Source organism: Gouania willdenowi, chromosome 24 (genome assembly GCF_900634775.1).
Source record: "Gouania willdenowi chromosome 24, fGouWil2.1, whole genome shotgun sequence".
Lineage (NCBI taxonomy): Eukaryota > Metazoa > Chordata > Actinopteri > Blenniiformes > Gobiesocidae > Gouania > Gouania willdenowi.
In genome coordinates, this window is record NC_041066.1 from 10,025,550 (window position 1) to 10,042,791 (window position 17,242).

General features: G+C 39.2%; 1 protein-coding gene across 1 annotated transcript in view; it reads right to left on the reverse strand.

The window, feature by feature from the left end:
- eva1aa (eva-1 homolog A, regulator of programmed cell death a) overlaps positions 1 to 17,242 on the reverse strand; it is an 89,538-nt gene that overhangs the window by 51,374 nt on the left and 20,922 nt on the right. Inside the window, exons 2-4 of the mRNA XM_028440265.1 lie at positions 15,033 to 15,256; positions 13,248 to 13,371; positions 10,219 to 10,371 (exon numbers count right to left, since the gene is read on the reverse strand). Coding sequence (XP_028296066.1) covers positions 10,219 to 10,371; positions 13,248 to 13,371; positions 15,033 to 15,256 — 501 coding nt within the window. The remainder of the gene's footprint in view (positions 1 to 10,218; positions 10,372 to 13,247; positions 13,372 to 15,032; positions 15,257 to 17,242) is intronic.

Genomic DNA, 17,242 nt, shown 5'->3' on the forward strand with positions numbered 1-17,242 from the left:
TAATAATAAAGTTGTTTTTGTAGTTTTATAGAAGGAAACCAATGTTGAGGTGTCCTTAAAGCAAAAAAAAAAATTGCTTCAAAGCCATTTTTCTCAGCTTTTTATCGCAAACTGGCGATTTGTGTGAAACTCGCCTCTATTCAACTACGGATTACAGAAAAACGAAACAAGCTAGAAACATTTTTTTTTTCTAATGAAAGTAGAGTCTAATGTTGTCAGATGTCAGATTGTCATAGGACAAAAATATTCTGTGGGTCTTTAAAAATCAGTCAAAATGCTCTAAAACAGCTGGCACTGAGGGGGGTAGAAATTTTGAAAATGGCTGGCACTGAATGAGTTAATCACAAAAGCAGTGTTTGAATCTCCAAATGTTTATCACTTACAGTATTAATTACAATGTGGAGCATTATTTAGCCTGTTATCTATCTGACCTACTTTATCCAAGCTGCACTCAATCCATCCTGCTGTTCCACAATGTGAACGATTGACGGACAGGCAACACATGACATGCATGTACGTTTTCCTTCCCTTATTAGCCGCCATGGTGGAGCCTGTGCTCACATCAAAACCCCAAACTGCAACCTTCCTGCATGGGGCCTCACATTGTCTAAAGGATATGTGATCTGTTCCTGTCCAACTGTGTGTGTGTGTGTGCGTGTGCGTGTGTGTGTGTGTGTGTGCGTGTGTGTGTGGAAACCTGACAGAGTGAAGGATGGGCATCTCATGCATCATCACTTTCAATCTTTAAGGAGTGCATTTTTCTCAGTTTTTAAGCTCTAAAGATGAAAATGTCTTCACTCAAAACTTTAGATTGTTATATTCTCTTAAATCACACGTGTCAAACTCAAGGCCCGGGGGCCACATCCCTATAGGGAATCCAATTCGGCGCGCAGCAGAAAGCAAAAAAAGTCAGAAAAACCATGAATGTTTGTCTTAACTATTAAATTAATTCAGTTGTAAATATCTCAGCTGGATATTTCCAAAATAATACACACATTTATTGACACTCCACAGTATTAGCAGGGCTCACATTTTCCCCATGCTTATATCACATGATGGCAGTCATGTATCATTTCAAATTGTTAAAAAGAACTTCCAAAATCCTTTCTTTCTTTCTTAAAAAAATATAAATTGAAAGTGTAGATCCTGCAGGGACTGATATCTGTCACTTATTGCTACATATTATACAATTTATTTATACGTGGAAGTGCATATTTGAGCACAATTTTGATTACATTTCTCACAATACACTGCTGCATATTTGGCCCCTGAAATAAAATGAGTATGGCACCACTATCTTAAATCAATGGTTGATATTTTATTTTAAAAAATTCAGTAAAATGTGCCTCCAAGTCAGACTTTTTCAACATGGAGTTGAGCAACTGCGAAAATAAAGTGAAATATTCATTTATAAAGTCAAATAATATCTGCCTTGGGAATGTGGAAACAGCCTCGGCTTCTACTGGGATACCTTTCAGTTCTCCATGATCAATCTAACCCCCTAAAAACAACATAAGGAAACGAGCCTTTGAAAGTGGACACTCACGGGCTGTGGCCTCGTCTGCCCTCGTGGCCCCTGAGAGAGAAAATTAAGGGATGAAAAAGTGAGAGAACTCGCTGGCTGAGACCTGGTGCTCACATCAACGGCCCACAACAAATTATGGCACCGGTTAAAGGTCAAATGTCCCAGTGGGGAAGTGTGTGTGCGCAATCCTGTGGTCATGCAAAGTGTCAACATCATCCTTTACGGTGAAACTGTGAAGAGCAGCTCATATATTTAGGAAAAACTCATGGTACTTCACGTTACAGCATTTGGATACCATTAGGATACTTCAAAGGGAACTAAGATCCATGTCTGTCCGCTTGGACACGGGTGAAACTGGTACCCGGACATTCCACAGCTGGAGCCAGAAGACTGGAATTCCTAACCAGGATATACTGGGACTGAAGCCTGTGTGAATCTGTGAGCGCAACTGGATGACAAGGAGCTCACTCTGAAGGTTAAATGCTTTACACATCTCGAGAGAGAGACAGAGAGAGAGAGAGAGAGAGACAGATTCTGTCTGCAGTTTACAATAATTACTCATATTTCATTTCATATTAAAAAAAAAAAGAGGTGACTATGGCGTTTTTCATATGTTGAATATAAAGATACATGGAATCCTCTAAAAAATAAAACTCTGAATTTAAATTAAAACTGCTGATCAATTCGAAGCAAACTCTGAACTATATTTATAAAGATTTGGCCTATTTTGGTCATTTATGCTCAAAGGTAAAACAAAAAAAAGGGAAGGATTTCCCTTCATATCAAATAAAACCTGAGCAAACTAAACCAACATTTTGATGAAACTCCTAAAGACAGCAAAGCATTAATTTATATCACTTGTAGATATTATTAATATTGTAGGTTTGTAAAAAACTGAGACCAAATAGAATAAGAAAAATGTGTAAAGACGCAACAACCTCAAAACCTGAATATGCTGCAACTCATTGGTCAATCAAACACCAACATTCTCACTAAATTTCAAGAGGCTTTTTTAATCGATGTCAGTTTTTATTGACCAAAAAGGTAAACCCGAAGACGACAACTTCAGCATAGGCATCAAATGTTGAGATACAGGCTTTGGCCTCGACGATTCACTTCTCTATAATGTTGTTTCATTTGGCCTGACGTGAACACGCAACCGCACTCTGGAGCGGATCAAAGAAGCAAATTCTACTGCGTATATAAACTACAGCTCCGGAGTGGCAGCAATACAGCAAGATTCAAGTAAATAAGAACTATAGCATAACTCACCAGAATAACAAGGTTTTACTGTTAATCAGCCTGAAGATGGCTATGGCTTTGTCAGCTCAGGGAACGCACGCACGGCTGTGTTCGAAATTGCATACTAACGTACTACTCGTACTAAGTCTGACATCAAAATTAGTATGTAGTGTGTTCACATTAGATAGTATGGGAAGATTGAGTACGTGAGAAATACCCGGATATATACTAAATCAGGACATTTTTTAAGTGTGCATGGTGTCCTCCAAACTTACATAGTCGGTATTTCAAGAGGGACGCGCCGCTCGGAGCATTGATGCTGTGAAGCGCTGTATATTGGCCTGAGGTGATCATTTAAAATAACTCATATGGGTCAACTCTTTAGGTCAAAAATGGTAAATGGACTTGATTTATATAGCGCTTTATCCCCACACTGAAGCAGCCTCAAAGCGCTTTACATATCAGCTCATTCATCCAATCACTCTCACATTCACACACCAGTGGGACAGGACTGCCATGCAAGGCGCTAGTCGACCATTGGGAGCAACTTCGGGTTCAGTGTCTTGCCCAAGGACACTTCGACACATAGTAAGGTACTGGGATCAAACCCCCAACCTCTCGATCAGAAGACGACCCTCTACCACCTGAGCCACGGTCGCCCTAGGTCCACGGCGTGCCTTTAATTAAGCACTACTTTAAACCATCTCCTGGCAACTTTCAACCCCAGCTCTGTTGCTAAGTTACTACCAGATTTATCTTCAACTATACATCTATGGCACTGAATTAATCAGTGTTCCTGACAAATTTTTTGTTACTATTCCTTTTTTTAATTCTGCACCTCCAGATGATCTATCGTAAGTAAAATGACTGATTTAGAAATATACTCAAAAAAGGAAAAGTACCCATAAAAGAAACTCAATTACAGTAATGTGAGTACTTGTAATCAATTACTTTTACCTCTGACTGACCATCTTCACCTTTGATTATTCACTCTTAATGGTTTGAGTTATGGTGCATCAAAGAACACTGACAGATGAACAAATTATGACCTCCACCTTAGCCTCATGCCTGACTTAGCCTCTACCTTTTCACTTGCATTCCCTGAAGGTTTGTTTTGAGTCCATGTGCCACGTTGAGAACGCCTGATAGACATAGACAGGCCCCCTTTAGCAGCAGCTCTCATATGGGTGATTAGCCGAGTAAATGAGGTGGCCCAAAGAGATTTATAGACTGGTTGAGACTTTTCCAGACAAGAGAATGGATGCAGACACACGTACCCTTTGTCCAATACACCCCAACAACACACACAGGATTTCTATGCAGTTTAAAAGATCATTCCCTGAGGTCTGACCTCCACTGGCTCCCATTAGAGGTTTTTAAGCGGGTAGACGAGCTTACAACAGTCCTCTCCCTCACACACACGTACACACACGTATTCCAAAGGAATGAATAACCCCAGTTACCTCTAACCTTTACCCTCAACTATTTTCCAAGGCTGCGTAGCCGCCCCTTTATCCTCCACACGCCCAACGAGCGCCTGGCCCACAGTTTAGGAGAGGATGTCCTTGAGATGAGGAAAAGCAGGCATTTCCCAAACTAATTCTTAATACACAATAGGCTACTACTTGTTGAAAGACTTTTATCTATCAGCTTAAATCCAAAACCGAAAACCCTTTGCTTGCACGTCAGCATTGTTACCATTATACTGGCTGCTAAACATGAATCAACCAGTTTAACAATTCCTTTGAATTGCTTTCAATGGGTTTTTGTTATTTCACAAAGGAAACACTGGAGTGGTGATATATCACACAATCTCATATGCTCTTATAGCTTTCATTGAGTTTCACTTTTCTCACGGCCCTGATATTAAGATTAATGAACTGGGAGCCAAATGTATGGTGGGTGCAAACCATGCTGGTGCTTTGAAAGACTGGGACACTCAAATGGAAGTTTACATCAGGCTCAGCACATCCACAGAAAGCTCTCCCTCATAGCAGTTCTTCACAACAATCCTCCAGGCTTCCCACCTACGCACACCTTTCCTGGAAACTGAGACAATGAGAGGAAAAACTTCCCATGAATACTCGTCTCCCGTTTCATTATGACTCACCTGCTTTAAATATCATTTATGAAGAATGACTGAGTCACTTTTGTTATATTAAACATCTTTGTATAATGGAGAGGTGACTTTTGAAAGATGGGATGACTTGAAAACACTTTTATATGCAGTTTCTATTTTCTATGCTACAGAAATTATTGCATTTCTGGTTATTAAAAATCCAAAAGTGCAAATACAAACATTAGCAAACAGCTCAAAGCAGAGCAAGCACAACATCATGATGCTGAATTAAAGGTGTTTGCAAGAACAGCCAACCTTACACATCACCACTGAAACTCTGCATGGATCTGGAATTTTAGTGCCATGGAAAATTATGATGGAAAAGTTTTGTTTCAGAACAATTCTAAATCTAATATATCACCAAAATATCACTTTAATAATTAAAATTGTTAGTAGTGCTGTAGCTGCAGGGGGAGCATTGAAGAAAGCTAGTGTTTCCAAACTTTATTATGATTAATTCCAGCAATTTCCTTTTGTCTTCTTTTTTGATATACAGTAGTATGTTACGGTTTCATTTATTCAGACAACCTTTTTCATGAAATTTACTTTGATCTCCTGATCAGGAAGCTGAGCTTTAATATCAACAGGGATGAGGGAACATTTTTACTCTCCCACACCTGGGACTCTCTTCTTCAGACACCATCGGGCGACAGGGGGCGTGGCAAGCCGAACAGAACTGTCAAATTGGTCACACCCAGAAATAATTCACGAGGACACATCAAAGCAATCAGCAGAAGCCTCTGAGACAGACTGACAGTTGCCAGTGGAAACATGTGAGGAGATCAAAGTAAATTTCAAAATATACTTCCAGAAAAAAGTTGTCTGAATAAATGAAACCTTAACATATTACTTATTATTATTGTAATTATTACAAGTGTGATTCTGGCTGCCTGTGGCACTTGTTGACATTCAATGATTGTGAATGTACAGCACTTCAGCTAAAAACCAATTCACAAATACAGTTTTTATTAGCCAGCGACGTCTATAACTGCACAGCGACAGCTATTTATCCTCTTCACACGTATCACTGTCAGTGATAAATGTAGCTTGAGTTACAGGGAAGATGCTTACACTCACCAACTGGCAGAGCCTTCCCAACGCAAAGTGTTAAATTTGTTCTGCAGCTGTGCATTCGCTCTGTAAAAAGTCCTTCTGATCATTTGACAGACCAAGATCTTTTTGAAGAAACATCCTCAAAAGTGAAAGCGTGGCAAAAAGGTGCGTGTGTGGTGGTGGGGGGAGGCTTGGAGATTTCAGGGGCCATTTGATTGTAAGACGTATGTGTACGATGGTAATAGGGCAGATGATAGAGGAATCTCCGTCGGCACTGAGAACAGTCTTAGTCCAGCACTCCCACTGGAGAAACCCAGATCAAAGGCACTCAGCTTTGGTGAGCACACACTTGTTTTTCTCAAACGTACTTTTCCCACACCAGAAACCCGCTTGCCCTTAGTTCTATTTAATAAAACTCACATAAAGTCACATGATATTTGTGTTTCAATGTATGAAAAGTACAATGTATTCCTTAACTGACTGAAACACGTGTCAAATCCAAAGAACCTGTGTGTAACAGCACACCTCCTCAGGTGGGCAGAAAAAGGTGAAAAGCATTTGAAAATAATTAACAGTGTGTGTCTAAACTGTCACTCAAGACCTCTGGCTTCCTGCCCCTGGTGACATGGAAGCCACATCAAAGGCCAAGATGACAGGGGGAAATCCCACTACAGCACGGCCTCAAACAGCCTGGGGAGGTAGTAGTGGGAGACTGAAGAACGTAAACACACACACACATTTACTCTAAATAACAGGTGAACAGGCACACCACAGCGTTTGTGTATATCTCACCGTTCACTGTATGCAGGTCTGAGATGTAATTTGACAGTAAACACCACTTCTCCTCCTCTGCTCTAATCCAACCTTTCTACAGTTGCAGAGTCTGTTTTCCATCATCGCTGAGAGCTACTGTATTTAATCCAGAGTCTGAAACCAGATCTTGGACTAGCCCCGTCTCACCTGTTCCACCTACCTGTTGCACTATTACTGGTCCGTCTTTAAAGAGGCCCTGAATGCTCATAAAGAGGACAAAGCCACAGAGGGACACATGCAAACCCACACAATGCCATTCTTTATATCTGTCTCTGATTACACAGTGACTGATGCATGTGTCATCCTTTCACCCCACACACACACACACACACGGCATGGCGTAAATAGTACTGTCTGAATAGTCCATCATAATAGAAATGCCTAGCCTTCACTTTTAGTTCAGTATACATTAACACAGTGATTCCCAAACTGGGGGTTGTGATGTCATGACTAGGGGTGGGAACCTCTGGGTACGATTATCTCACGATATGAGGATGACTGTGATTATCGATATATTGGTCAGAAATCAATCTACGATAATCTACGACATAACAAGAAGAAAAAGATTAAGTGAAAAAACACAATTTTTATTTTATATCTCTGAAAGACAATAAATTGAAAAAGTGTCCTATGAACAGTGACACTATTTTAGTGCAACATTTCTGTAAATAAGTGTCAACATACCAATGTAAATGAAGAAGTATCTCCAACAGTGCTTTCTGTAAACAAAAAATAGGGTCTTTCTTCCCAGTGACACCATTATAGTGCAATATTCCAGTAAACAATATATTGGTTCAACAAACAGTGACAACATTTCTGTAAAGACCTACCTGCACATTTTTAGTGAAAAAGCATAAAAGGTTTTGAAAAATAAATAAATAAATAAATAAATAAATAAATAAATAAATAAATAAATAAATAAATAAATAAAATCGATACTTAGCGCGGGCATATCAATACTCTATTGTGCAAAAAAAATATTGCGATATATTGTTGTATCGAGACATCGTCACGCTCCTAGTCATGAAGGGGCTAAGGTACAAGTACGGCCTTGTTTGAAAGTCATTCTCTGAATGTCACCTGAACATTGAGCATGAAAAACAGAAAAAAAAAGTTTTTTATTCGCACTCAAAGAACTTTATTATTACTGTTCTAAAATATATGATTGCGCATTTTATGCCATTTTTATGAGTTTTGAAGAAGAACAGTCACAATTTCTTACTTTTGTTTAAGAACCACTGCACTGAGACAAAGACTTAGAGAAGTCTTCAAAAGTTTGGACTACTTATTCACCAAACCACAATCTGCACATTGATGATTCACAAACAATCTAAAGCTAGACAAAGAGGCTAAAGCGTCAATCAATTTTGTACTTGTTACTGATACAAGATTATCAGCATTAGGGATGCACCAAAATGAAAATTTGTGGCCGAAGCCAAAGCCGAATAAAATATAAACGCTTGGCCGAATACCGAATACCAAATATCGAATTCGGTTGTTAAATTTTTCATTTTTCATTTTTTTGAAAAACATTCATGTTTTTCAAAAAAAGCACAACAAAGTTTTTCATTCATATTCGCCCTTCAAATAAAAGAAAACATGCATTCCAAAAAAAAGCTTAAGTGCATTAAAGGGGAGGTATGATGAAAAAATCACTTTCTAATGGTTTTGCTACAGTGATATACATTCCTTTAGCCTCATGAGGACAAAGTTGAAAAAGTTCTGTTTCCTCACTCCCTTGTTATTCCACATTTTGTAAAAAGTCAGTTTTAAACGGGTGAGTTGGATTTTGCCCACGTTGGCAGGTGACGTCACCTAACACGCCTCCTAGAATGTGAGCTCCTCCCTCTCCAACTATCTAACAGCTAAAACAAACACTGCGGTTTAATAAAGAATATATATTAAACTTTATTGACATATTTGTAAATACAAACTGCACTACTTTTTTTGCTGCCCATCGTGTTGGGAGTCGCTGCTTGGAGCCACGGACCCATTGTTTACACACATCAGCTGTTAGCACTCCGTGCTAATGCTACACCAGCCTATGCAATGAGACCCGACATCGCTTGTGAACTGAGGAGGAAACAATGTGGATGTTTATGGATTGGTGGCTCACAGTGTTAATAACGGACTCGATTGTGGAATTGGACGGCTTCCAACTTTTACATGGTGACGGACAACGGAGAGTGGTTATCAGAAAGGAGAGAGTCTGGCTGTGTTTGTGTGCGGAGCGGAGGAGCTGCTGCCGCTCCAGCAGCAACGCGCACACACTTTTCCGACTAAAAATCACTGCACATTGTGTCATACGCTAATTTTGGGCCTTGCTTTTAACCCACTAAACTAAACCTAAAGCTTTTTTTGCAATATTCAGCTGAACATATTCGGCCATCGAATATTCGGTGCATCCCTAATCGGCAACATTACAATCTTCCTTAACCTTTAGTGAATTTCAATGGCAAGCTCTATCAGAAGATCATATATATAACACTAGAGGCTTTGTTGAGTTATTTTTTAAGTCTCTCTAGAGCAGCCAGGAGTTCATTAAATCTGCCATTTTGTCAGACATGATCACCACCATGTTGGAGGAGTTGTGACACGATCCGTGACCTGACTACATGGTGATTCCAGTCGCTTCCAACATCAACCGACAGTTTTAGTGGCTGATAGTGGCTGCCACAACACCCGCTGTGGCTGTAGTGGCAACAAAACCTGAACAAAACCTCTCGTGTTACATATGATCTTTTGATAAAGCTTGCAATTTAAATTCCCTACAGGTCCCTATAACAACATACCAGAAAAGGAACTTAAAAAACATTCTTTTCTTTTTCTCTAGGCCAAACTCTACTTTGAATGACGCTTCATCCACAATTAACCCCAATCCTCTGGCAACATGTGCACATAGAAGTGTTTCTACCTCACTCAGGCAGCTTTACTTCTGTATGCACTTAATGATCAAGCAACCATATAAATATACATGTCAAACTGTCAATCTTGTGTAATTGAAAATGTGTTCCAGAGAAAAACAGCTAGATGTGGAAGCCCCAGAGTTGACTAGAGCAGTGTGAGCCGTCCTGACCACAACAGCATTTCTAGGTCGAATCATCAGAGCAGAAGTAATTTATAAGAGCACATCAAAGACTGTAATAAGCTCAGGGACGCATTTTGGCAGTTTACAGGTTTTTCCAGTTTGAACTTGTGAGATTAATCAACAACAATTTTCCTTTTAAGACTAATCCCATTTAATCTAATTTAATTTCAACTCATCCTGTAGTTTTGGTTTTTTTTTGTATATTTTGTCCAAAGGGTTTATAGCCAAAAGAAGAAGTAGTCTGACCTCACCGTCTCATCACATGTTGCACCTTAATGTTAAAAGTGTTATTCTATATAACATGTCTTTGCTGCTCCGAAGGAATAACAGAGCTTTTTTTTAAATAATATATACAGATTAAAAACAAGGGTGCCTCACCAACTGTAGGGGTTCTCCTGTGGTGAGGGGGGCACTCCAGGGTGCCCTGCTGGGTTTGGCCAAACATGGCGGAGTAAACAGCGATCTGCATCCCCCGTTTGCAACTCAGCCTCATCCTCTCCTCCTCACATACTACCTTACTCTTATACTCATCTGTAATAAAATAAATAAAAAAGGAAAAGAGAAGGAGAATATTTAAAAAAACAAACAAAAAAAACAAAACAAATGTTAATAAATAATAAACAATGATATACTTTACAAACAAATGCAATAACAAAAAAGATTTCCTTAAGATTTTTAAAGCAACTGAGTATTCAGTTCGGGTTGCAGGCAGTGAAAAATGGCAGTGAGTGGACATGTAGAGCCTTGCAGAGGCATTCCTCACACACATCCAGCTAAAGTGACCTGTGACAGGCAGGAGCAGCTCCACTAGCCTGCAAATGAAAACACAATAGCAGCTGCCCCTACATCCATGTGGAGGGTAGAAAAGGAATGTAGATAAAAGTGGAGAAAGACAGACTAGACTGGTTTCTTTCTGTCTCTCTTTTTCCATTTCTCACTTTACACACTACGTTCTCCTCCACTTCCTCTGTTGCTCCATCCACCTCTCCTTTCAGAGGCAATGACACCTGCCCATTGCTTCCCACTAACTCACCATGAGGCCTTTCTCCCTTACCCTAGGAAGTCATCGCTTAAGTGACAGTGAATAAAGAGCTGTTGATTGGACCTGCCAATCCAGGGAGGGGGTGAAAGGTGGTGGAATAGGGGGGGAATGGGGTCACATTAGTGTGAAGCTTTGCACTGCTCAGTCCAGCAAAGATTTGCACGGCTCTGAGCCACAAATGGACACAAGAATCTGAGGGGGATTACTCGACTGTTTTGGCTCCCCTCTGGAGTGATACTCTTAATATCCGGACTCACAGGGAGAGAAAAGGAAAAAAGATCAAAGGCAAGACATGCAAAGAGAAAAACATATCAGTATTTTGTAGCACTGCTGCTTTTAAGTCAAACGACACTAGATTGTAACCAATCCAAATATTGTTATTATTTATAGTCTCTAGACCAGGGGTCACCAACTTATTCTGAAAGTGTGAACTACTTCAAAGCTTACTGAAAAGTCCGAAGGGCTACCAGTTTATAAAGCATTTATTAAATACTGTATTTTCATGTTTTTATTTCTCCCAATTTATGCAATTGTTTCATTTTCATTATGTTTCATAGAAAGTCCCAATTTTCCTATTTCACTAACAACTTGAAATGGTCGTAAAAACATGTAACGTTTTTGCACAATTTAACCGTTATGTCGTGTTTTTCCAAGATCCACTTTGCGTTTTTTCTTTCAAAACATATCTTATCACAACCCATAAACCAACTTTGAGACACCTTAAAAACATTTCTCACAATGTTTGAGTGAAAATAAACATTTAAAGATGTTAATTTAATACAAAAACGTATAAAGTGCAGCAGTATGTAACTCTACTAAGGCACTGACTAATTCTGTTATGTGTTTTTATTTATCTGTGTGGGTTTGAAGCCTGGCAAGTAAATCAGATTTGAAGAGAGCTCCAGTACAGGCCTGAGGGCACCTCGCATGGTCCATGCGGGCTACATGGTGCTCACGGGCACCATGTTGGTGACCCCTGCTCTAAACTAATTGCAGGTGTAACTTTTTTTGGGATGGATGGGTAAAAAACATGATCCAAAAGAGGCGAAAGAGTAATTTTAAACACAAAAAGAAAAATCCTGATTATTTTCTGTTAGACATGAATTAACTTAGAACTTAGAATTTCAACAAATCACAACAAACGTATGTTATCGGGGAGGTTACAGGTTCTCCCTATACCTGCAGAAGATTTTTAAAAGCTTTCTTGAAACAATCAGACATGTTGGATAGTCAAATCTTAAGTCTTAAATATTTATGCCACTAAGTTTGACAGTAAGGCAATACTGATTTCTATCCATTTATTCAAAGCCCAATGATACCCTGCAGCAAGAGTGTTAACCTCCTGCTGCACGTTACCATAGTAATGACTATTGGAAATAGAGTATTAGTATATAAAATAAGCAGGAAGATAACTTTTGCACCTGAAATGAACAAACAGTATTTCTAGTAGTTCTAACGATACTAATGATATAATTTTGAAAAGAATGTCAAACTATCAGCTATATATCTGTATTTGTTCTAGAGTACCAGATTTTCTGGGATATAAGTCACTTATATTCATTTGATTGAGGAGTGGATCGACCTAGTTTAGTGTATTTTTCAACCATTCGGCAACACCATCCACTGAGTAAAAAGGTGAATAATATTTCCTTACTTTTACATTAAAGCGAAAGCATTATAACTTCTCTAACTTTAACCCTATAAGCATTTTTTTTTACAAAACACTTCAGAAAATTATTTGGTATCAAGAATCCAGTCTGATTGCACTCCAGGGTGCAAAGACAAAAAAAAAAAAAACATTCTGGTTTCTATCCCATACAGTAGAGCTACTTAAAGGGTATCTTTAATCAATTATAATTGCAAAAAATACATTTTAGTGATCAAATAAGGTGTCAATCAGCCAATTTGAAGCATGTGACTTATAGACGACTTATCTGTCGATTTTTCCAGAAAATAAGCTTCCCGGACAGCAATCGGAATATACAAGATTATAAAATAATTGGTCATAGGGTGTATAGATATATATATGTAATATTTGACAGATTATATGCTTTAGTGTATACATTATCTATATTATTGTATACAGTTTGCGAGCTACCTATTGATAAAAACCTACCTGAAACTAAATTCTTACATCTGCTACTTTTAGTCATCACTTCATAAAACATCTGCTGAATTTCAGTGCCAAACGTGCATCTCACAGAATAAACATGGATATCCTTTCATTGTTGCTAAGAACAAACTGAGCTTTTATTTGTAGGAGTGTGTGCGAGGGAAAGAAAAAAAAAGACACAAAACAGTTCATGCACAAAAAGGAAAGAGTAATGAGTTCCACTGTCAGGATACATCGCAATGAGGGACTTACTAGGTCTGCATTTGTACCAGACAATAAGGTATTTACTGCTGCCGGGACATGGGTCGGTCCCAAACACGCGGCTGTTGACAAGGACTTGACAGCTCCTTCTGTCTTGGCACTCGTCCAGCATTTTCTAAAAGGGGGGAAAGAGTGACAAGAGAGAGGGAGAAGAGCAGAGATAAGTTCAGAGGGGCGAACAAAAGGCCAACGGTGGGGAGACCAGCCGCAAGAAAACATAAAACCACTTCAAACGGTCTGCTGATAGTCATGGGAGTACGGTGCTGGGAAGTAAGTGAAGAGGGAGGAAAGGAAAATCAAGTTTGGCGCTCCAATCTTCCCATCTCCCTGCACTGGTTTTACACTCTAAATTCTCAATGAAACTCAACGTAAAATAACATTGAAGGGTGCATGAGGTATGTCAGACAACTAAAGAAATGAATATTTCTCTGACCTTGTATGACTTTGCAATGCCACTAAACTGAGGGTGATGTGCAGGTGGCACAGTATGGGGGCTGTGGTTGTGTCTGTGTGGGACAACAAGCCTCGCGCTTGAACACAATGCCTGCTTGTTTTTTGTTGGTGCATTCATGGATGCCCTGAGTTGTGGTGTGTGTCTGTTGCTCAAAGACAGTGTGCCTTGAAATACACCAAAACAAGCGAGTGAATGCTAACCAGCGTGTGCTTGTGTTGGGGCTGTATAATGGGCTCTTAGGTTCCGCCACATCCTAAAGACCCCATGAAATTGCTTTGTGTTGCATGGACATACAAGGCTGCTCCCTTTTTAGGAAGTGCAGTTTGCTGGAAAGTGTCTGCACACGGAATTACATAATCAGGGGTTTCCTCAAACACAACCCTTGGTCAGTTTAAGAGGACATTTCGATTTTTCTGTAAGCCTCTGATTGAGTTCTTGACTTGTTCATTGGCATTTGAGAAATGAAGATACTGGAGATGGAAGTAAAAAGTTGTGATGGTAAAATATTAGTTACTAGGGATGTAACAATTAATCGGAAGGCAGTTAAAAATCGATTCATAGGTTCACATCGATATTCTGAAAATTCTCTTGTTTAAAAGTGTTGGCGGTGGGCGGAATCTGCTACTACTTTCTTTCTGGCTGCCTTCTACTCTTAAACATGTTCATAAATGATTCCTTACCCCTTTAGCACCGAAAGAATATCTGTAATATTACGTGAATAACTGTAAAAGTCACGTTTTTCTATTAGCTCTGTCTGCTAGCGCATATCATCTCTTCTTCTCTGCATGAATATTTGCGTGCCAACTGACCACTGGGTTATCAGCGCCCTCTGCTGGTCCAAACAAATATCTGACGTAAACACAATGCAATGACTGTCCAATTGTTAAGGCACAAAAAACATTTTTAGTTGCACTCTTAAAAAGAAAAATAACTATTATGCAGTTTAGCCTTGTTTAATATAGAACCAGAATTTAAATTAATAGGCTTCTTCTTCGTTTGTATTTCTTCCTTGTTTGTATTTCCTTATTTATTTTATTCAACATTTATTTTTAGTTAAATTGCATTGTTTTGAATAGTTAATCAAATGATTATTTTGACAATGAAAAATAAAAGGAAAATAGTACAGTGATTTCTAGTTTTTTTTCCAAATAAAAAAAGGAATATTTTTCAGTCATCATTTGTTAACAGTACCATTTTGTAAAATAAATCGTGAGAGAATCGTATCGTGAACCCAGGCTCCTGAATCGAATCGTATTGGGAGTTGAGTGAATGGTTACATCCCTATTAGTTACAAAAAAAGGGTTTGTTGGGAATTGTTTCACCTGTAGTGCTGTTGAAACCGAACAATGTCGATCATCCTCCCAGGTCTTATGAGAATGAAAGAGGGCCTGGTAGCTCGGGGGGCACTGCTGAGGATCAGAAGCCCCTTTTCTTCCGTAGAACGCTGACTGGATGGTGATGGTGGTGCGCGGTGGACAGCGGACAGACAAGAAATCTCCGTCACAAGCTTGCTCACTGTAGTTCCTCAAAACTTTGGACAGATAACCTGTAAAACAAAGACAGCCAGCAATAATATGAATGTAGAGCTTAATGTAACCAATACAGCAATACAATATCCAGGCTGTAGAATTCTAAGTTACGACAAAGATAGCTCAAATAAGCTAACCTTAGCACATGATCTATTGGCATCATCAGACACAGATAGCGTAGCTAAATGAACAGGTATGGTATCATTAGTAGTTTGGGTTCTGTGACGTCTTGGCGTGCGCTATCGCTATCAGATGATCAAAAGATTCCTCCAGGCCAATGATACTGAATTTCATCGAAGGCTTAATCATCAGCTTTAATCGGAAGCGTCAGGCCTCCGGTCATGGCAATTGAGTTTATGTGCTTGAAATTCAAAACTAACCTGCCAGAGAAAATTATTCACTGATCTTTGGGCAGTTATTAAATAGTGTAGTGAGATTTATTATCGGGAGAAGAATTGAAAGTGAATTGAGATATCAAGATTCTTTCCTACACCTAATTGTTTTGTTGTTTGTTCGAAAGGATTCAAGACACTCACTGCAAGGCGAGATACACTCACAGGACTAAAACATGCAACCTTGCTTGAACAAAGACACTAGTGACCCCTCACTGATCGTCAGGTGTTTGGCATAAGAAGAGATTAATTGATTTCCAATTCCGAAGTTGAGTTATTGCAATTATTTGTTTATAAATTAGCGTAATTGCCTTCAGCATACATAGACAAAGTTGTGCAATAGACCCTAATGTCAATAGGCGGAAAATATAGCAAAAAGGCTGCACTGTTGGGCTTAATTCTTTGGTGTGCCGCAAGACATCATAGCACAAGGTGTGTCGTACTCGTAGCTCATGAAAAGTTACAAAACATTACAAAGCTATTAAGTGTTAATCAAGCATTTGCAGCTGTGGTTCTATTACATTCCATCCTGAAGTACAGACATTGATCTCTGAACTATTATGTAGTTCTTTGATTTCATGCAGAAGCACATGAGGTATATTTAGTGACGGCCTATCCCTGTTTTCAGGGGATGGAACAGCAAGTTGTTACAAATTTCCCAAAATACTTGGCTAATTTCTTCAACTGATGCTCTTCCTGCTGCAACCGAGAAATGAACCCAAGTAGACATTAACGAAAACGCCCCAATTTTGCTTTAGCTGAGTAGCTACGAAGACTTCATCTTGTAACTTCTTCTTGCTTCAAAATAAAGCTGCTGGAGATGATAGTTCTTTATCAGACAAAGACAATAAAATCAAAGATTTTTTGCAACAAAAAAAAAAAGCTCTAAAGTTTTTTTAATCTCCAGTGTAAACACTCAGTTTATTGTCATTCTCCAAAAAGTGTAGCGCATTGCATTGTGGGATGTATTGTGTAGTCTCGCAGACGGATGCATAGAAGTGTTTTTACTTCATTCTAACAGTGATTTCTTGTGTTAGCTCCAAAAACTCTGCCAAAGTGACTTCCTAACGCATTTCTGGTGTTCTCACGGACTTATGGTTGCAGCTAAACTATGGTGAAACTTTGTTTTGGGGCTCTAATGGAAAGTGAGGTGGTGTCACGGGGAATACCGGGAACAAACTAGAACAAAAAATGGTGACTAAAGAATCACTGTCCTCTTTTTTTGGTGAGGAAACACAAGAAATCATGGTACGAAGTTCGTAAAAACACTTCCATGCATCCATCTACGGGACTCCACATCCCACAATGCAATGCGCAGCTGTAAATGTGTAAAAACCCAACAGAATCTTTCTTTCTTTTTAAGAGGCAGGAGGCACGAGAATACCGTACCTTCATTAAGTCCATAGTGAGAGCTGCTCGTGGAGCCGTCAGTCACTCAGGAGAACTGAACCCATCACAAAGCTACCATTAACATTCCACTCTGTGAGGAGGAAATGCAGATAAAAGAGAGAGCGGGTCCCCTGGACACTGTCATATAATGTCTTTCTACTCTTATCAGTCTCATTTATGAGCTCTCACTTCCACAAGAGAAAGACTGAAAGCTTTGTGCAT